General features: G+C 42.4%; 1 protein-coding gene across 1 annotated transcript in view; it reads left to right on the top strand.

Moving 5' to 3' along the window:
- ERCC8 (ERCC excision repair 8, CSA ubiquitin ligase complex subunit) overlaps nt 1–21863 on the top strand; it is a 747007-nt gene that overhangs the window by 624627 nt on the left and 100517 nt on the right. The window contains exon 10 of the mRNA XM_044063815.1: nt 16783–16980. Coding sequence (XP_043919750.1) covers nt 16783–16980 — 198 coding nt within the window. The remainder of the gene's footprint in view (nt 1–16782; nt 16981–21863) is intronic.

Below are 21863 nucleotides of genomic sequence, written 5' to 3'. Positions count from 1 at the left end.
GCACTCTTTTGTCAGTGAATGTGAGATACTATTAAATGCTTTTTTGTAGTCAGTCTATGCCATACTTAAGATTCTTCCCCTTTTTACAGTTCTTCACTATGACTTTAACAACAAATGATCCTTTGTTCCATATGACATACTTCTAGTGCCCTTTTGTTTTACTGCTATAATTGAGTTTTCTTTTAAATGACTATAAACTCTGTCAGCGTCAGTTCCCATGTATAGTTTATACGTCGTCAGAAGCAAAGTTATTGGCATATAATTTTTAGGGTAGCTTGCTGGTTCACTTTTAAGTAGGAGCATTGTTTTTTCCTGTTGTTAGCCAGGTTGGTGTCTGGTCAGGGTGTGCATATAAATAGTTTAGACTTAGCTAAGTCTTCGTGTAAAGATGTTAGTACTTTTAACCAAATGTTAGGTACTGCATCTGGGCCTGGGGTTTTCCAATTAGAGGCTTTTCTTAACTGTTTCAATCTGTCTGGCTGTTACTTCATCCCATTTCATATCCTGCACCTTTAAACTTATTATTCTTTCTTTTATTTCTTTTATCCATATAGCATCTTTGTTATGCTCCACAGGATCTTCATAGACACTTTTATTTGGCAGTCTTTCAATTCCTTTTACCTTATTTCCCAGTTCTCTATAAAAGTTTTTTGGGTCATCAATAAATTGCTTATTTTGTCATTTTCATTTATATTTATCTGTGTATCTTCTAAGTTTTTCCACCTATGCTGAAATTTTTAGTTTATTAATTACGTTAGTACATGATAGATCCTGGTCTGCTTTAATACTGTCCATTGCTTTTATCATACCTATCTTTCTTAGTATTTCTGTTGATCTGTTTCCTCTTCTATAGTCTTCTAACAGTGACATTTCTTCTCTTAATTGCTTTATATTTTCCTGTATTCAATACTTCCATGATGGTATTTGATTTCTCCCCTTCTTTTCCCTTATAACCTGTGTTCTTGTGGTAGAACTTTATCAGTTATTAATTTAGCTGCACTGTTATATCACATGGATCTCTAGGGACAGGCCTAATTACTGTGGTCATTTGTTTTATCAGACTTCTAACTTTTGGGGTTTTATTGACCGTCTGCAGTCTATTTCTTTAATTGATCTTAATATATCTATCTGTTTCTATTAAATCAAGCAACTCCTCTCTTAGCTCATTTTCTTCCAAGCTGAGGGCACATCCCTTGTTTTCCATTTCCTGCGAGCATTCTATAGAAAGTTTTATAGCATCTTCCTGTGGCACCTTCTCTTCAATTTCATCCTGTGCCATCCATTGCCCTGTCATATGGGAACTCACTGGCCTATCACTCAACATTGACTGCATCAGAGTTTCCACAGTTTCCTGTTCCTTGTCTTGCTGTCTAGCTTCAAGTGAACTTTTATACTGGTTTCCTGTGGAAGGCTCCAAAATATCTTGATATGGCACCTGACCAGTTGCTTCCTGTTCAGCTGGTTTTCTCTTAATTTGGATATCCATAGCTCTATCCTTTTCTGGTGCTTTCTGCATTAGATTTTCTACACTGAAGCCTTCACTTTGCAGGTGCTCCACAACCTCAATTTCTATTTCTTTAACTTTTCCATTACTAATCTCCTTTTCTACTTTTCTTCTTTGTCTTATTTTTGTATTGTAAAGTTTTTCTTATCCGGATTCCTTTGCCTATATTTCTCTTCAAATATCTTTGGTGCTGCTCTTTTTATATTGTTTAGTTGTGCTTTCTCCTTTGCATAAATATTACACCATATTAAATCTCTTTTTCTTTCCTATGTCCTTATTTCTTCTTCAATGTCTCCTGATCTTCCTTCCTCTCCTTACTTTGGGGACTCACTACATCATACTGTGATGTAATCTGAGTTAGACCTTCTACATCAAATGCTTCACTTTGCAGGCACTCCATAACTTCACTTTTTTTTTTTTTTTTTTTTTTTTTTAACTTTTACTTCACTAATCTTTTTTTTACGTTCCATCGTGATACAAAATTTTTTTTATTGTGAATTTTTCCATATCTGGATGTCTTTGCCTGCATTTCCCTTCGAATATCTTTGGGGCTGCCTTCTTTATATTGATTAATTTGGCTTTCTCCTTTGCATAAATATTGCACCATATCAAATCTCTCTTTCTTTCCCATGTCCATATTTCTTTTTTTATAGTTTTCAAAGGTATCTAGATTTTGTTGTTTACTTTTTTGTACTTCATCAGATGCTTCTTTTTCCAAATATATCAAAGTTTCTTGATCTATATACTGTTTTTCAAAAATCTGTTGTATTAATGAATGCAAATTTTTATTTGAAGCTTCTGGCAGTTTTTCCTGTGGAAGTATTTTTCTTTCCTCTAATTTATCTCTTGATCTCTGCGTATGTCTTGTGTCTGGAAATTCTGGGCTTTTTGCATAGTAGTAACAGTACATAATTTCTTTCTTATCCTCAATAGACCACTCTAAGGTCTTTATGGCACTTCTTTGGCCTATCAGTTTTTGTGGACTGCTATTTCCTTCTACAAGAGAGGGTGGCCATCCTGCCCCTGGGCCTGGCCCCATTATAGGAATGTTTCTGTATTTTGAGTATTCTACACTGTCATTTTTTCCAGTCCTGGTGCCAGTGTGCCTACCAGGAATGGGCACTTTTTTTATCTTGGGTCTTGTGCACCCAACTGTCTTTTTTATTTTTTTACGAAAAAATAAAGCCAAAGCCAATCCAAACAAAGTAAAATAAAGCCCTGGACACCACTGTAGGTACAAAATCTCTTTATATTTTCCACAAAACACGAAAGATGAGCGCTTTCGTCTAATGACTAGACTTCATCAGATGAAGCCCCAAAAATAGGCACAAATTTTAAATATTGATCTTTCTCACACAGTCTCTCCTCTGCTTTCACACACACATTCACTAACACAAGATTGCTCTGTCTCCCTCCCCCTCTATCTTATACACAGTCTCCTCTGCTTTATATACGCATTCACTCAAAGAAGATCACTCTCGCTCTCGCTCAATCTCACACACACAGTCTCCTCTGCTATATACATGCATTCACTCTCTCTCTCTCTCTCTCACACACACACACACACACACACACACACACACACACACATGCACATACCTTCACACACATACACTGTTTATTTATTTTTTACACTTGCTAAACAGCAAAAGCACTGCTTAGTGAGTGTAAAATAATGGCGACTGTTAGTTTTTTTTCAGTCCGAGCTCTGGAGCAGCTTGATATGCTGTCATGAAGCAGAGTACTTGTTTTTCAGCCGTCATTAGTTATACATTAATACCCTGCTGGAAAACATTCATTCTCCAGTCAGGGTACTGATATACAGTTTGCCCATTCTCTAATGCATTTTAATTTGGGGAATAGAATTCATCCATCCATCCACAACCTTTTTCCCCATCTTCACACATAGGTTAAGTTGTCAATTCAACTGTGTTGATCATCTGTAGCAGGGGTTTTCAACTGGTGTGCCACAAAACTTTTTTAAAACATGCCTGTTCTCTTCAGTGAAATGCGTTACTTAACTCCCACATTCCGGTGTCTTTTCTTTGCAAAGCATACTGTCATCAAACACACCTAATATTACATCGGAGCTGCAATTGGAGGTGGCAGTCAGGTGATTTTTTTTTTTTTTTAATTACAATCCTCCTCCAATCGGATCTTCTGTTGAATATTAGATGCGTTGGTTCGAGCTAGATAACGTAAGGTGAAACTGTGAACGGTAACCACTGAAAGTCTGCTGACTCTAGCAACTCTAATTTTTGATGGGACATCATTGGACCAGGGGACTTTGCGGAAGAGTATGTATAAAAACTGCATTGAGGTAATTAAAATTCTTTTCCACTGCATGAAGTATTAGTGTACCTCACAACCTCTTAACAGATTTTGCATTAGCAACAGTTTTCTACAGTATAAAGTCTGAAACTCAAATGTCAGCCATTATTTTCTGTCTTTATTCCTGCATGATTTTCCAGAAAACCACAATTTTATGAGAAACATTTGAAAAATATGGTGCAAGAATCTGGACATTCTGCAAGGTGGTTCTCAAGGCACCAGAGCAGTGCAGTTGAGAAACATTTGAAAAATATGGTGCAAGAATCTGGACATTCTGCAAGGTGGTTCTCAAGGCACCAGAGCAGTGCAGTTGAGAACTTACTGGTTTGGCACACTGGTGTAAGGGCAGCCCTGCTGAAACTGGTTCACATTAGCTAAGTATGCATAAAGTTTGTAAATAGGTTGGTTGTTTAATAATTGTATTTTATTGGATAGCTGTTATATAGTCCACCAATGAATTAAGAGTTTTAGCCGGATAGCTTACTTTCCTGTGATAGGTTTAGTCTTCAGACTTTTACGTTGTGATTGGTTGTTAGTCTTTGTTCTAGGACTGCACACTAGTAAGTGTTTCCTATTGAATGATATGCATAGTATTTTGCTATTGGATGTGAATTTTGGCTCTTGCTATTTAAATGTGAACGTTGCAGTGAATTTGCTTATTTTTAACCTTTTTATTAATTTATTTGTCCAATAAAGGTCATACTGTGTTAGTCAGAGTTTCACGATTTTCAACTTTTTCTAGTTTATACTGTACATCTAGAAAGCTGTATTGGTTTAAACTTTGAATCGGAGAGCCTCTCTCACTAGTTACTTCATTTTTTTCCCATATTTCTTCATTTTTATCTTCCTTCCATGTGCACGAGTCATTATGTAGTTGGCATTCTTTCACCAGTCCATTTACTAAAAATCTGTATTAGAATTTCCTGAATGCTGTGAGCATATGGCTTATTCAGACATAGGTGTAATATATATAATGTAACATGGAAAATAAAAAAAAGAATGTAGAGAAAAAATGTGATAGCATAAATTAAAACCCACTTTCCAAAATACTGTTTTATTTCTTATATGTACAAAATTTCTTTTTTTTTTTTTGGCCTGCCGCAGCTGATTTTAGGATGTTCTTCGTGTTTCACTATTGCAGTCATTACATTTGGGTAATCTGCTTGCAGGTTGCCCTCAGTCGGCCTGATTAACAAAGTCTTGGGTCCTGCATCAGTTGCTGTCCCTTCTTCCATGACGTCAGGGGTATAAAACATGCAGCTGACGCCATTACATCAATCTTTCTTGCCAAGCGGTGCCCGAAGCAGAAGCAGTTCGCAAGGGCCGGTCGGCCGACTCCTGAAATTTTCATTTTCGAGCTTCAGAACCAAAGTCTTAAACTAAAACTAAGTACCCCGTTGGGGAAACTTTTTCTTGCTCCTTAACGATGTCAGTAAAAGTTAATAATTGCATTACTTGTGGAAAGCAAATACCTCATAAAGATTTTCATTCGTAATGTATTCCTTGCCTAGGCCCTGACCATGACATACCTTGCTGTCAGTTTTGTGCTTTATTTAATCAGCACACTATCTGTCGTCTGTATATTTTTGCCTCTAAATATTTCGGTTCTCAGTTTAATTATCCAGAAATGTCGTTGGTTAGCCATCCGACTACCAGAATTCCGAAAAAAATGCAAAGATAAAGACAGAGACAGGCTGCCGAGGTCCAAAACTGCTGACAACGCTTCTCCTAAGCCAGTCGCCAGTTCGCAGTACTCAGTACTCAGTGAGGTGCTTTCGCAGCCCCTGATACCCGCTACTTCTGATTTGCATGCCTCTACTGAGATCCATTTGGAGTCCGGTATACTGCAAGATGCTTCAGCTGTGGAACCCGCAGATGTCTCTACCTTGGATGGGTCTGGAGCCGCTGTGCAGGCACTGGCTTCTGAGGGTGTATTCAGGCCTACGGACTTGCATATTAAATCGACGCCTCCTTCATTACTTAGGCCTAAATCTTGATCCATGTCTAAAAAACTGACGCCCAGGCCACATGCTCAGGCCTCTATGCCTAAAAAACAAATGATAAGAATGGCTGAAGGTCTAATAACTTTAATCAGGGGTAGCCAACCCCCCCTCCTAAGAGGCCTAGGACTGAGGTTGATTATGAATCTTCTGATCAGGATTCTGTTTTTTCTGACTCTTCTGATGACCTAGATTTGTCCTTGCCGACTTATGAGGATTCTGATGCAGAGGACTCTATTCCCAACGATTTCCCTCCTGAGGATTTTTCTTGTGGGGAAACCTTACATTCTCTAAGGGAGCATTTCCACTGGGAAAACCAGGATTACTGTGATTCAAAAAAGAGGCTTAGGGATTTCCTTCTCCTACCTCAGCATAAGCCTTTAGCTATTCCTCCTGTACTGGACATTGTTGATGCTTTCTCGGAATCTAGTTTGGCCCCTGAATGTTCATCGTGTTTCACGGTTGCAGTCATTACTCTCGGGTTATCCTGCTGGCAGGCTACCCGCAGTCGGCCAGAATTCCAAAGTCTAGGTCCGGCGTCGGTTGCTGTTACCTCTTCCCTGACGTCAGTGCGCCAGGGGTATAAAAGATGCAGCCGACGCCATTTTTCCTCCGTCTTTCTTGCCGTGCGGTGCCCGAAGCAAAAGCAGTTTGCAAGTGCCTGTCGGCCGACTCCTGAGATTTTCAAATCTGAATTTCAGAACCAAAGTCTTCATTAAAGCTAAGTACCCCGTTGGGGAAACTTTTTTCTTGCCCCAGACCGATGTCAGAAAAAGTTAACAATTGTATTTCAAGTGGGAAGCAAATACCTCATGAGGATTTTCACTCTTACTGTATTCCTTTCCTCGGCTCTGATCACAACGTTGCTAGCTGTCGGTTTTGTGCTAGATTTAACCAACGCACTATAAAGCGTCGGTTCGATTTTGCATTTCATTACTTTGGCCGAATATTTAATTATATAATGCCGGCGGAACAGCCGACTACCGGAGTTTACAAAAAACGCAAGGACATGGATAGGCATCCGAGGTCCCAAACCGACAACAAAGCCTCTTCTAGGCCAGTCGCCAGTTCTCAGTGAGGCGCTTTCGCAGCCCCTGGCGCCCGCTACCTCAGAGCCACAGGCCACTACCAACTCCCACATGGAGCCGACTGGGCCTCTGGAAACTCAAGGTATTGGACACTCGGAAATCAGTCCCTCAGATGGGTCTGGAGCCGCTGAACAGGTATTGGCTTCTAAGGGTGTCTTCAACACAACTATATGTTAAGCCATCTTCAGCTTCAAAGACAAAGACTAAAGCAGCTCTAAAGACAAAGAAACAAGTATAGCATTCTCCTATTCAGACTTCCATGCCTAAAAAACAGATGCTCAAAATGGTCGAAGACCTAATTACCTTGATCAGGGGTTTCCATCCCCCTCCTGATAAGAGGCCTAGGCAAGAGACAGAGTATGATTCTTCTGATCAAGTTTCTATTTCCTCTTTTTCCTCTTCTGAACAGGATTACTCCATGCTTCCCTATGAGGATTCTGATGCTGAAGAATCCATTCCTTCAGCCTCTCCTCCTGAAGACTATTCTTTTGGGGAAACACTGCATACTATGAGGGAGCATTTCCACTGGGAGAGCCAAGATTATTCTGAATCTAAGAAAAGACTCAGAGATTTCCTGCTTCTTCCTCAACACAGACCCCTTGCTATTCCACGTGTTCTAGACATCATAGATGTATTTTCAGAGTCCGGACTGTCCCCTGACTCTTTACCCCCTGCATCTGCTAAGCCAGACAGATACTACAGGGTCCCGGATTCTCATAAATTCCTATATAAAAACCCCGCTGCTGACCCAGAAACTATATCTCAGGGTCCCAAGGGGGGGTTAAAGCTTCCACTGCAAAAAAATCCTGTCCCCTTTGATAGGGATTCTAGAGCTCTAGACAGATGGGGGGGGGGAGTTTACACTTCTGCTACCCTGGCTGTAAGGGCTTTAAATTGTCAGTTTCATATGCTTAAATATCAGCAATATTTAATGTCACTACTTAAACAGAAAATGTTGACATATACTGAATGTTCAGAGAACAAGGAATTGCAGGATTTATTGCATGCAACTGAACAAGTGGGAAAGCATACTTTGCAATGTGGTTATGATTCACTGGAGGCCTCTTGCAGGGCCGCTGTTACAGGTTCTGTTATTAGAAGGCATGCTTGGTTAAAGGAACAAAATCTGCCTGATCATGTTAAAGCAAAATTATTAGATGCACCATTACAGCATGATACTTTGTTTGGTACTAAAGCAGAAGAGGTGTTGAAAAAAAATGGAGGATAAAGCAAAACCCATGCAGACAGTCAAGGATTTCTTACAGGTACAGCCACCCAGGTTTAGCAGGAACTGGCCTTCTAAAAATTGGTCCTTTCCAGTCTCCGACAGACCACAAAGAGGCAGATACAGGCATCCCAGAGGCAGATCTCAGCCCCAAGGCTCATACAGGCCTAAACAATAGGGTGCTCCTACTTCCAAAAGCGGAGAAGACAAATCTCAGCCTTACAGGAAACCGTCCCAATGACTTTCCTCTACCAGTTCCAAACAGTTTTCTTTTGACAGCCCCCTTAGGGGGAAAACTAGCACTTTTTTCATCAAATTGGCAAATCGTTACCCAAGACAAATGGGTCTTGAACATAGTGTCCCAAGGCTACAGGTTCAATTTTCACACTCTACCAAGGTCAAAGGACATGCCAGACCTGCCACACAATCAATGGGCAGAGGCACAAAAACAAATTACAGCCCTCATGGACATGAGGGCCATTCAGCAAGTACCACAACAAGAGCAGGGGCAAGGATTTTACTCCAGACTTTTCTTAGTACCCAGGAAGGACAAAACCTGGAGACCAAATTCTGGACCTGTCTATACTAAATACGTTTCTGGAAGTTCCAAAATTCAAGATGTTGATTCTTCAGCAGCTATTGCCTATGCTGGGCAAGAGGGCTTGGCTCGTAACTTTGGACCTAAAAGAGGCATACCTGCATGTCCCAATCAGACAATCTTGCAGAAGATACCTCAGATTCATAGCTGGCTCAATGCATTACCAATTCTCTGCACTACCCTTTGGCTTATCTACTGCGCCCATGGTCTTTACAAAATGCCTGGCACCCATAATCGCGTTTTGCAGACAAAAAGGAATTCAAATATATCTCTACTTGGACGACTGCCTAATTCAACCAGAGAACAAAGACACTCTTCTAAACCATCTCACGTTTGTAAAAAGATTACTAATTGGCCTAGGGTACACAGTAAACGAAAAGAAATCAAAACTAGTGCCCTCTCAAGAGATAATATTCCTGGGTGCAAGCTTAAATACAACTGCCCAGATGGCTTATCTCATGCCAGACAAACAAAAACAACTGACTACTTACTTCAAGAAATTGGCAACAAAAACCCACCTATCTGCAAGGAAAATCCTGCAGGCCTTGGGTTTCATGGCATCCTGCATTCTACTAATTCCATATGCCAGACTGAATATGAGGAAACTACAATGGTATCTGAGAAGTGTTTGGACTCAGCATTGCCACAGCCTGGAGACAGTAATTGCACTCATTCCCTGCCTACAACAGGAGTTTCGATGGTGGGCAGAAGCCTGTCACCACAACAAGGGTCTGCCATTCAGTTTACCCATAGCCAGACAGACACTGACAACGGATGCATCAGATTATGCCTGGGGGGCCCATATGGCAGGAAAATGTATTCAGGGCACATGGCCTGCAAACCAGAGGCATCTTCACATCAATCAAAAAGAGATGCTAGCTGTTCAAAATGCCCTGACAGCTTTCAAGGACCTGCTTCATCCAGGACAGTTACTGATAAAGACAGACAACACTACGGTCATGTGGTACATAAACAAGCAGGGAGGTACACATTCCTACTCCCTCTGCAGACAAGCAATGACCTTATGGGATACAGCATTGGCTTTACAAGTTCACCTGCAAGCACAATTTCTGCCAGGAAAAACACATACTCTGGCAGACGAACTAAGCAGAAACCTCATTGATCTCCACGAATGGAAACTGGATCCACAAGTCTTCAGCATGATAATAAGGAAATGGGGATGCCCAGACATAGATCTATTTGCCTCCCCTCGCAACTGTCAATTGCAGAGATTTTGCACAAGGATCTACCACAAGCAAGCATGGAAAGTGGACGCCCTATCATTCAGCTGGAACAATCTAACAGTATATGCCTTTCCCCCACTGCCTCTCCTTCCCAGAGTACTCCTAAAGGTCAGACAAGAGAAGCCAAAAATGATTCTGATTGCACCAGACTGGCCACTCCAGCACTGGTACCCAATCCTAAACAGCTTGTCTCAAGGTCCAGTATGGATGCCTCAAACGTCTCACTTGCTGACCCAACAAAACAATCAGATCCTGCACAGCCAACTCAGGACCTTAAATCTGGCAGCATGGCGGGTAATGTAGCCATTCAGAACACTCCTCTTTCAAAAGCTGTTATGGAGGTTATCTTGGAGGCCAGGAGGCCCAGTACCAGAAAATCTTATGCAGAAAAATGGAAGAGATTTTGTGCTTGGAACCAGGAACAAGGCATTGACACATCTGTACTGAATATCCCTCAGATTTTACAATACCTAACTGAGATGCTGAACAAAAGCCTTTCTTTCTCATCAATTAAGATTCATGCCTCTGCCATTTCTGCACATTACAATACGGAACCACCTATCTTTTCTCATCCTTTAATAAGGCAGTACCTTAGAGGGGCCAAAAACATTAGGCCTCCAAGGAAAGCACCAATTCCGGCCTGGGACCTCAATTATGTTTTGGAAAAACTCACACTGCCTCCTTTCGAGCCAGCATCAACAACAGATATAAAACTCTTATCCTGGAAAACAGCTCTGCTCCTAGCCATAACCTCTGCAAGGCGAGTCTCGGAGTTACAGGCACTCATGGCTGTGGAACCTTTCATAATTTTTCATCCAGACAGAGTTTCTCTGAGGACAAACCCTACATTTATGCCTAAAGTGGTGTCCAGTGTGGCCCTCAACCAAACCATTCACTTGCCTATCTTTTACCCAAATCCACAGAACAAGGGTGAGAAAATTCTGCATTCTTTGGACATACACAGGCAGTTATGCTTTTACTTGGACAGAACTAAAGCTTTCAGAAAGACTGAGCAACTTTTAGTGTCATATGCTGCAGGATCACAAGGAAAGGCTATCTCAAAACAGACTATTTCTAAATGGATAGGCCATTGCATCCGTTTCTGCTATTTTCAACATGGCAAATCAGTGCCTCATTCCACCAGAGCAGCAGCCACTTCAGCGGCCTTCCTCAGAGGAGTACCAACCAAAGAAATCTTAGAGGCTGCAACTTGGAGTTCATTGCACACTTTTACAAAGCACTACCACTTGCCTCTCTACTCTAATTCCAGAGCAGGCTTCACCACTGCAGTTCTGCAGGGTCTCATAGCCTCTCCTAATCCTATTTAGCCCAGCCACCCATCCTCAGCTTTGGGATTCTACCCAAGAGTAATGACTGCAACAGTGAAACACGATGAACATAGTACAGTTGTGTACCTACCATAAATGTAGATGTTCGAGTGTATTCACTGTTGCAGTCCAGGTTATCCACCCACCTTCCCCCTTCTCTTTGCTGGGACTTATCTGCACTTCTTTATCCTATACAACCTTTTTGGTGTATTTGTGCTTGTAGATGAAGGAAATGTTATTTTTATGCTTACATTTCTTATTGGTATATTTTACAGCCTAGCTATTTGGGGCACCTGACATCTGGGGCAAGAAAAACTGAATAAAATGGTGTTGGCTGCATCTTTTATACTCCTGGTGCACTGACGTCAGGGAAGAGGTGATAGCAACCGACACCAGACCTAGACTTTGGAATTCTGGCCGACTGCGGGTAGCCTGCCAGCAGGATAACCCGAGAGTAATGACTGCAACAGTGGCCCTCTAAAAATTGGTCCTTTCCAGTCTTCTCAAGCCAAACCCAGACACAGCAAAAACCCCAGGTTTCAGTCCCAGGGGACTCGCAGAACTAAGCAGTGGGGGGCCTCCACTTCCAAGTGTGGGAATAATAAGACTCCCCCCTATGGTAAACTGTCTCAATGACTTAATTTTAAAATTTCCAAGCACTTGTCATCTGACTGCCCCTTTGGGGGGAAAGATTGCTCTTCATGCAAAGAATTGGGAACTCATTACCCAGGACAAATGGGTTTTAAATATAGTGTCCCAGGGATACAGATTTCACTTCCACACATTGCCAACACCAAGTGGATGGTGGACCTACCCCCAAATCAGTGGGCAGAGGCACAAAAACAAGTACTTTCTCTCTTAAGCATGGGAGCAGCTGGTACCGGAAGAGGAAAAGGGACAAGGTTTCTACTTGAGACTTTTCCTGGTACCCAGGAAAGACAATTCATGGTGTCCTATCCTGGACCTGTCTACTCTAAACACCTTTTTGGAGATTCCAAAATTCAAGATGCTGACTCTTCAATTACTTCCTATGCTAGGCAAAGATGCCTGGTTGGCAACACTAGATTTAAAAGAAGCATACCTGCACATCCCAATCAGGGAATTTTGCAGAAGATACCTATGCTTCGAAGCAGACTATACACACTGTCAGTTCTCTTCACTGCCCTTTGGCTTGTCTACTGCGCCCAGGGTATTCACAAAGTGCCTAGCTCCAGTTATTGCATTTTGCAGGCAAAGAAATATTCAAATATACCCATACTTGGACGATTGTCTTAATTCAGGCAGAAAGCCAGGACATGCTTTTGAATCATCTGGCCTTTTAAAAAGGGTTCTAACTTCTCTGGGGTACACCATAAACAAAAAGAAATCATAACTGGTACCCTGTCAACAAATTATATTCCTGGGAGCAAGCTTGAATACAACTTCCGAGATGGCTTACCTCACACCAGAAAAGCAAATTCATTTGACAACTTACTTCAAACAAGTGGCCACAAAAACCCTGCTATCTCCAAGACAAATACTGCGAGCCTTGGGGTTCATGGCCTCCTGCATTCTTCTTATTCTATATGCAAAACTGCATATGAGGAAACTACAGTGGTATCTAAAAAAAACCTATGGTGTCAACATTCTCAAAACCTAGAAACAATGATTCCTGTCATACCTTGCCTATGTCTAGAGTTCCTTTGGTGGGCAGAGGCCTGCCACCAAAACAAGGGACTACCTTTCACACCACCCCCTGCCGCCCAAACCCTAACAACAGATGCATCCGACTATGCATGGGGGGCTCACCTGACAGGGAAGTGCATTCAGGGCAAATGGAACCCAAGTTAAATGCACATGCATATCAATCAAAAAGAAATGTTAGCTGTACAGAATGCTCTGACAGCCTTCAAGGACCACATTCTTCCAGGACAACTAATGGTAAAGACGGACAACACCACTGTTATGTGGTACATAAACAAGCAGGAGGGGGTACACATTCTTACCCCCTCTGCAGACTAGCCATGGCATTATGGAACACAGCCTTGAGGTACCAAGTGCACCTACAAGCTCAGTTCCTGCCAGGAAAATTAAATACACTGGCAGACAGACTAAGCAGAAACCTCATGGACCCACATGAGTGGAAACTGGAACCCAGGATTTTCAACATGTTGACAAGCAAATGGGGGAGCCCAGACATAGAACTGTTTGCCTCTCCCCAGAACTAATAGTTGGACAAATTTTGCACAAGGACTCCCCACAAACAAGCCTGGAAAGTGGATGCTGTGTCCTTCAGCTGGAAAAACCTATCAGTCTATGCCTTCCCCCCTCTGCCTCTGCTCTCCAAAGTACTACTAAAAGTCAAATAGGACAAACCAAGGATGATTGTGATTGCTCCAGACTGGCTGCGCCAACACTGGTACCCCCTCCTGCACAGTGTGTCACGGTTTCTCCATGGCACCTGCCTCAGACTCCTTCCCTGCTGTCTCAGCAGGAGAACTAGATTCTGCACCCTCAGCTACCAACACTGAACCTTGCAGCCTGGCTAATTACTTAATCTCTCCTTTACCATCCCTCAGCAAACCTGTGATGGATATCATTTTAGAGGCAAGGAGGCCTAGTACTAGAAAATCTTATGCTGAATAATGGAAAAGATTCTGTGCCTGGAACCAATCTCAAGGGATGAGCACAGCAGCGTCTAATTTACCTCAGATTTTACAATACTTAACTGAGATGCTTCACAAGGGCCTGTCTTTTTCCTCCATTAAAATCCATGCCTCAGCCATTTCAGCTCATTATAACACAGAATCTCCCCTCTTTTCACATCCACTGCTCAAGCAGTTCCTCAGAGGGGCCAAAAATTTGAGACCACCCAGGAGAGCCCCAACCCCAGCCTGGGACCTTAACTTTGTCTTGGAGAAACATACTCTACCTCCTTTCGAGCCAGCTGCTACTGCAGACTTAACATTTCTTTCCTGGAAAACAGCTTTCCTTTTAGCAATCACTTCAGCTAGAAGGGTATCTGAATTACAGGCCCTTATGGCAGTAGAGCCTTTCATCATCTTTTATGCAGACAGGGTGTCACTCAGAACCAATCCAGCCTTCATGCCCAAGGTGGTATCCAGTGTGGCACTTAATCAGTCCATTCATTTGCCAACCTTTTTTCCCAATTCACAGAATAAAGGGGAACGGATACTGCATTCCTTAGATGTGCACAGACAACTTAGATTCTACTTGGACAGGACTAAGCCTCAAAGGAAATCTGAACAACTGTTGGTAGCATTTGCTGCAGGGGCAGAGGGGAAGGCTATTTCAAAGCAAACCATTTCTAAATGGATAAGCCATTGCATTCATTTCTGCTATAAGCACCATGGAAAACCTATCCCCAGGAGATCAGACCTCACTCCACCAGGGCTGCATCTACCTCTACAGCCTTTCTCAGAGGCATCCTACTAGGGACATCCTAGAAGCTGCTACCTGGAGTTCTGTACATACTTTCACCAAGCATTATCATTTGCCAGTTTTCTCTAAATGCAGAGCTGGCTTTGCCACTGCAGTCTTGCAGGGCCTTATAGCTGGCCCTAATGCTATCTAAACTCCTCCTCCCCCCAACCATAGCGTTGGGAATCTACCCAAATGTAATGACTGCAACAGTGAAACACGAAGAACATAGTACAGTTGTGTACACTTACCATAAATGTAGATGTTTGAGTGTATTCACTGTTGCAGTCCTGGTTACCCTTCCTCCTGCCCCCTAACTTCTTTTGGTTATACCTCTACTTTCCTTTACTACGCTTAAAAGCCTTTTTGGTGTATTTGCTTTTTTGTTGGAAGTATATTTTTGTCCTTTTATGTTTAATTGTTTCCCATTAGGGGGACACCTGACATATGGGGCAAGAAAAACTGATGTAATGGCATTGGCTGCATGTTTTATACCCCTGACGACCTGACGTCATGGAAGAAGGGACAGCAACTGACGCATGACCCAAGACTTTGTTAATCAGGCTGACTGAGGACAACCTGCAAACAGATTACGCAAATGTAATGACTGCAACAGTGAATACACTCGAACATCTACATTTATGGTAAGTGTACACAACTGTACGTTTCTTCTGTCACTCATCACCCCCTCATCATTTGCCTTCTAAGTCCCCTGAACCCTGGCATTCCCACCATGTGACCTGCACAAGGAGGGTCTACTTACTGGGAGATCTAATGTATATGGGGGTCCAGATCCTGGATGCGCAGGTACTTTGGAGTGAAAGACGCCAAGTTCCATAACAGGAACAGGGCGCCATCATGCTATGATTAGTAGAGTTTTCATGATACCGCTATTTCCCTGGTCTGTATGCTGGTATCATTGCCAGACTTGGCAGAAAATGGGCAGTAGCCTTTGTGCCTCATAGGAAAGCCACATTTGCTCTGTTCTTTCACCCCCCCCCCCCAGTCTGTTGTTCTACCCCCAGTCCAGGTCCCCTCTCTAAGCTCCAGCCTGTCCAAAATTCAGCCTCAAAGAAAACACATTCTAAAACAACATCATGCTCTGATATCTCATTTAATATTAAATGCAAGTAAAAAAGAGGAAAAAATTTTTAAATCAGTCAAAATTATACCTATTTTTTTGTCAGTTCGGCAAAAAATGTAATATATTTTTTGGTTTGCCACAAGATTTTTGTAATTAGTTTGTTTGCCATGAGATGAAAAAGGTTGAAAATCATTGATCTAGAGCCAGCATTCACACTGCAGGTTGGCTAACCCTACCAGAAATTGTCGAATTTTACACATCTGCTTTACACTAATCCAAGTTTGAGAAAACCTAGAGATGACCCAAGCAAAAAACCTGTCAAGGAGGGTCACAACATAGATAGTTAACAGGGTTACAAGTATTTGTGTTAAGTTTAAAATGAGAACTTAATTTCTACAACTTATAAGAGGTTGCTGTGTAGTAAAAAATGTGGAAAGTGTCAGTTACTGTCATAAAATGTTACATACAAAATGCTAAATTTTTGCTTTGCAGAAGTAAAGTTGTTGAAAAATGCAGTCATATGTTTACTGTGTGGGAAAAGATGTACTTTGAGTTTTATGTGTGTTTTAGGCTGAATTATTTTTGATATGTGTTGCTTACTATTTATGGCTTTCTTTTATTCTCCTTTCAGATGTATATAATTTCATTTTATATGATTTATTTTGTGTGGTACATATTTCTACAATGTTATGTATTTTTAATAAAAATTCCCCATTGCTTTGCATGCAGTGTCTTTTTTTTTTTGCTTTCATTTGAACAACCAGTAGATCTGTACCTGCAGCAGACTTGTGAAGGTATTCTGGTTTAGCACCTCATCTAATGAGGGCACATTGAATGCATTTGTGTATTTAATATGCTGTTTGATGTTAAAGTGAAGAAGGAATGAGACGTCAAAGTAAATATGAAGCACTTACATTTTTGCTACTTTTTACCAGTACACTTAAATTTTCCATTTTGTAGGTTAACTATGGAAAGGTTGTAAATAAAAGTCGGAAAGGCCTCAAGTTTGCTGTCTCCAGTGGATGCAGTTCAGAGTTTGCATTTGTACCATATGGTAGCGCTTTGGCAATTTATTCCATTTACTCAGGAGAATTGATAACGTTGTTGAACGGGCATTATAGCAATGTGGATTGCTGTGCTTTTCATACAGATTTCCAGGTAGGTGAGCTCTACGACAATATTAACATTGGCATGACACTTTCCATACTTGCATAGTTTGAATGGACACTGTAATGTGTCATGGCTTTGTGAGTCATCCATTTGCTGTATTTGTATTGAATTAAATCTATATTCTTTTATTTCTCATCAGCACAACATACCTGTATACTTTGACCATTTTTAGTTTTATTGAAAACAGCAGTTCCAGAAAGTGTTCAGGTTCTCGGAAAGCATGACGGAGGGTGCTTGGCATCATAGGGATCATAAATTACCATTGTCTACTTGTTTTTCTCATATTGTTGATTTCTTTCAGATTGCTACTGCTTCTGTTTGATGTACTGCATAGTGCGGTTTTATTTCTGAAATACTGCCTGCATAGATGTAATCTGTGCTGTTTGTGAAAGGCTTGCTTATTCCATTACTCTTTGTGGACTACGTTGTGACATCCCCATGCTGGGCAAGTAATCAAGGAGCCTGAATCCTCACCACTGACACTGGAGAGGGACGTTTACGTGGAATACAGATGGATGCAGTCAGTATATCCAGATGCAGACCTCTCTGCATCAAGCACAATTTTCCTTAAGAGCACACAGGGCACACTCAGCCCAGGAACTGGGTGTCTCTATTGGTCTCTCCCCACGTCCCCAGTAAGGCTCCCCACTGGCACTGTGAAACCAGTGCTTTGTGTCCCTGCTCCACTTAGCTGACACACACACTCTGAGATTTAATTTTCACACATACACATACACACACACACACACACACACACACACACACACACACACACACACACACACACCTGGGAAAGGCTGGCACAGATTACCTGCTCTACCAACTTTGCCCAGACTATAAGGTAGATTCACAGCCACTAGTCATTTACTATAAGGCTCTTAATTATGTTGAGTGAAGTTAATATTAATACAAATGGTAATGTTGACCAAACAGCAAGGCTTTCAGGAGTGGCCAGAGTTATTGAATAAATATACGCAAATACTCTCAAAGCTTAAATATTTTTCTAAAAGGACTAGATACAATGAGAAGTTTAAACATATTTAAAAATAAGTAATAAAAGAACATGAGAATACTAAATATCTATTTACAGTAAACAGCAGGGTTTCAGTCATAGGGAATATTAAAAATAACACCAATGGAAAGTTTCATACTGTTATAGAAAAACAGTACTACTTCTTTCGGCTTTTCCCGGTTAGGGGTCGCCACAGCGGATCATCTGTCCACTCATGATTGGCAGTGGAGTTTTATGGTGTCGAGTTGCCAGCCCAGCGCCCAACCTTTGACAGAAGGCATACACACGCACGCACTCACTCCTAGGGCCAATTTAGTGTGTCCAATCCACCTACAGCATGTCTTTGAGATATGGGAGGAAACCGGAGCACCTGGAGGAAACCCACATGACCACAGGGAGTTCATGCAGACTCCACACACAAGGCACCCCAGCCAAGGATCAAACCAGAGAACCTCTTGCTGTGAGGTGACAACGCTAACCACTGCACCACTGTGGCCGTCCAGAAAAACAGTACTTCTAATCTCACTATATTTTCCTGACTAATGTAAAAGAATTACTGTTCCCTAGATGTTCTTCGTGCATACAGCTGCAGTAATCACAGATGGGTTCTCTGCCGTCAGGCGGTCCCTCGGTCGGCTGAATTCCAAAGTCTTGGTCCGGCGTCGGTTGTCGTCGCTTTCTCTTCTGACGTCAGTGAGGCCAGAGTATATAAGACACAGCCGACGCCATGTTCTTCAGTCTTTTTTGCTGCGCGGTGCCCAAAGCAGAAGCAGTTCGCAAGTGCCGGTCGGCCAGCTCCTGAATTACGAAAATTTTGGAAACCGAAGTCTTCATTAAAGCTAAGTACCCCGTTGGGGAACCTTTTCTTGCCTCAGACCGATGTCAGAAAAAGTTAATAATTGTATTTCTTGTGGGAAGCAAATACCGCATAAGGATTTCCATTCCCTCTGCATACCTTGTTTAGGCCCAGACCACGACGTCTCGGGCTGTCGCTTTTGCGCTACCTTCAATAAACGCACCATTAAACGTCGGGCGGAGTTCGCCCAACACTATTTTGGTAAAGCTTTCAATTATAAGATGTCGTCGGACACTCCGACTACCGTTTTGTCCAAAAAACGCAAGGAGAAGGACCGACATGCGAGGCCCGCAGTCCCCGCCGACACCACGCCAAAACAGGCTACACATGGTCCGGTTCTCAGCGAGACGCCTTTGCAGTCCCTGATTACCGACGACACTCCTTTGGCGGTGTCCTCTGTACCCGAGACCGCTGGGACCTCGGCCCTTTCCCAGACTACAACCACCGAAGCCTTTGCTAATGTTGAGCCTACTAATGTGGACAGGTCCACCTCCACCCATGGTGTCTTTAGACCCTCATCTTCTTTTTCGATTAAGGCCTTTACTAAATCCAAAGCAGCCAGGCATCCCAAGAGGCCTATTGCACAGGGCCCATCCCCAGGTCCCATGCCTAAAAAACAGATGCTTAAAATGGCTGAGGATTTAATTACTCTTATCAGAGGTTCTCAACCCCCTCCAGACAAGAGACCCAGAGTGGAGGAAGATTCTCCCTCTTCTGATCAGGGATCCATTTTATCAGAACATTCTGATGTAGAGGAACACTCTTACTCCCCTTTTGAGGATTTGGATGCAGAGCAGTCCATCCCTTCTGTATCCCCTCCTGAGGATTTTTCCTTTGGGGAAACCTTGCACACCTTGAGGGAACACTTCCATTGGGAAGGCCAAGACTTTTCAGATTCTAAGAAAAGACTTAGGGAATTTCTTTTGTTACCTCAACACAGACCTCTGGCGATACCCCCTGTTTTGGACATACTTGATGATGTTTATTCGGAGGCTTGCCTTAACCCGGATTCTCTGCCTCCTGCACCAGTCAAACCTGATAGGTACTACAGAGTACCTAGCTCTCACCAATTTCTCTTCAAAAGCCATAATGCTGACCCTGAAACCATTTCACAAGGACCCAAGGGTTTGAAGGCCTCCACTGCCAAGAACCCTCTTCCTGCAGAAAGAGAGACAAGATCTTCAGAAAGGTGGGGAAAAAAGGTATATACCTCGGCCACCCTAGCCATGAGGGCCTTAAATTGTCAGTTTCATATGCTTAAATATCAACAGTTCCTGTTATCACAATTAAGGAATAAAATGTCCCAACCTGAACAACCAGATTTGAAGGAGTTACAGGATATGATGCATAGTGCAGAGCAAGTGGGTAAACATACTTTACAATGTGGTTATGATGCCCTAGAGGCCTCAAGTAGAGCGGCTGCTACAGGATCAGTCATTCGCAGACATGCCTGGCTTAGAGAACAAAACTTGCCTGATCATGTGAAAGCTAAACTTCTAGATGCTCCTTTACAAAAGGATGTGCTGTTTGGTACTAATGCTGAGGAGATACTACGGAAAATGGAGGAAAAAGCCAAATCTATGCAAACTGTCAAAGCCTTTTTACAGGTCCAGCCTCCACGTTTTAGCAGAAATTGGCCTTCAAAAAACTGGTCCTTTCCAGCCACTGACAAGCCCCAAAGAAGTAGATACAGGCGCACAAGGGGCAGAGGGCAATCACAAGGATCATATAGAGGCCGACAATGGCAAACTCCAGCACCAAGAGGTGGCGAGGACAGTGCACAACAATACAGGAAGCAAAACCAATGACTCCCTCATTTCCATGCCAAGCATTTCTCAGCTGGCAGCACCTTTGGGAGGAAAGCTAGCATTATTTGCAGGCAATTGGCATATTGTCACAACAGACAAATGGATCCTGGACATTATAAACAGAGGCTACAAATTTCAATTTCACACTCTTCCAAAAATGAGAGGCATGCCAAACCTGCCACTGAATCAAAGGGCAGAGGCACAACTACAAATTTCAAAGCTCATAAGCATGAGAGCTATTCAAGAGGTACCTACTCACGAACAAGATCAAGGTTTCTATTCAAGACTTTTTCTGGTACCAAGGAAAGGAACCGACTGGAGACCCATTTTGGACTTATCCATCCTAAACACATTTCTACTGCTCCAAAATTCAAGATGCTCACATTACAGCAACTTCTTCCCATGCTGGGCAAGGGGTTTTGGCTGGTAACATTGGACCTCAAGGAGGCATACCTGCATGTCCCAATCAGACAAAGCTGCAGAAGATACCTCAGATTTCTTGCAGGTTCAATCCACTATCAATTCTCTGCATTGCCCTTTGGCTTATCTACTGCGCCCAGAGTATTCACAAAGTGCCTGGCATCAGTGATTGCCTACTGCAGACTTCAAGGGATACAAATTTACCCTTATTTGGACGACTGCCTGATCCAAGCGGACAGCAAGCACATACTTCTGGAACATCTGGCATTTGTGACACGGTTAATGCATGCTCTGGAATACACAATCAACAAAGAGAAATCAAGGCTAACACCATCTCAGAAAATAATTTTCCTGGGTGCCAACTTGGACACAAACACCCAGATGGCCTACCTTACGCCAGAAAAACAGGGGCAACTATCTCAGTACTTCAAAATACTAGAAAAAAGTACCAGGCTTACTGCAAGGAAAATCCTGCAGGCTCTGGGATTCATGGCATCTTGCATTCTTTTAATCCCATGTGCAAAGCTGCATATGAGGAAACTTCAATGGTACCTAAAAAATCTATGGTCTCAACACAGTCACAGTTTGGAAACAATAATACCAATAATCCCATGTTTGCAAAAGGAATTTCTATGGTGGGCCCAAGCATGTCAAGCAAACACAGGCCTCCCATTCTGCAAGCCTCAAGCAAAGCAAGTTATCACAACATACGCCTCAGATTATGCCTGGGGGCGCACATGACGGACAGGTGCATCCAGGGCAAATGGTCCCAAAA

Source organism: Protopterus annectens, chromosome 2.part2 (assembly GCF_019279795.1).
Source record: "Protopterus annectens isolate FY-2018-M chromosome 2.part2, PAN1.0, whole genome shotgun sequence".
Taxonomy (NCBI): domain Eukaryota; kingdom Metazoa; phylum Chordata; order Ceratodontiformes; family Protopteridae; genus Protopterus; species Protopterus annectens.
Note: the sequence above shows the minus strand (reverse complement) of the source record. Positions and strands in the feature narration are given on the sequence as shown.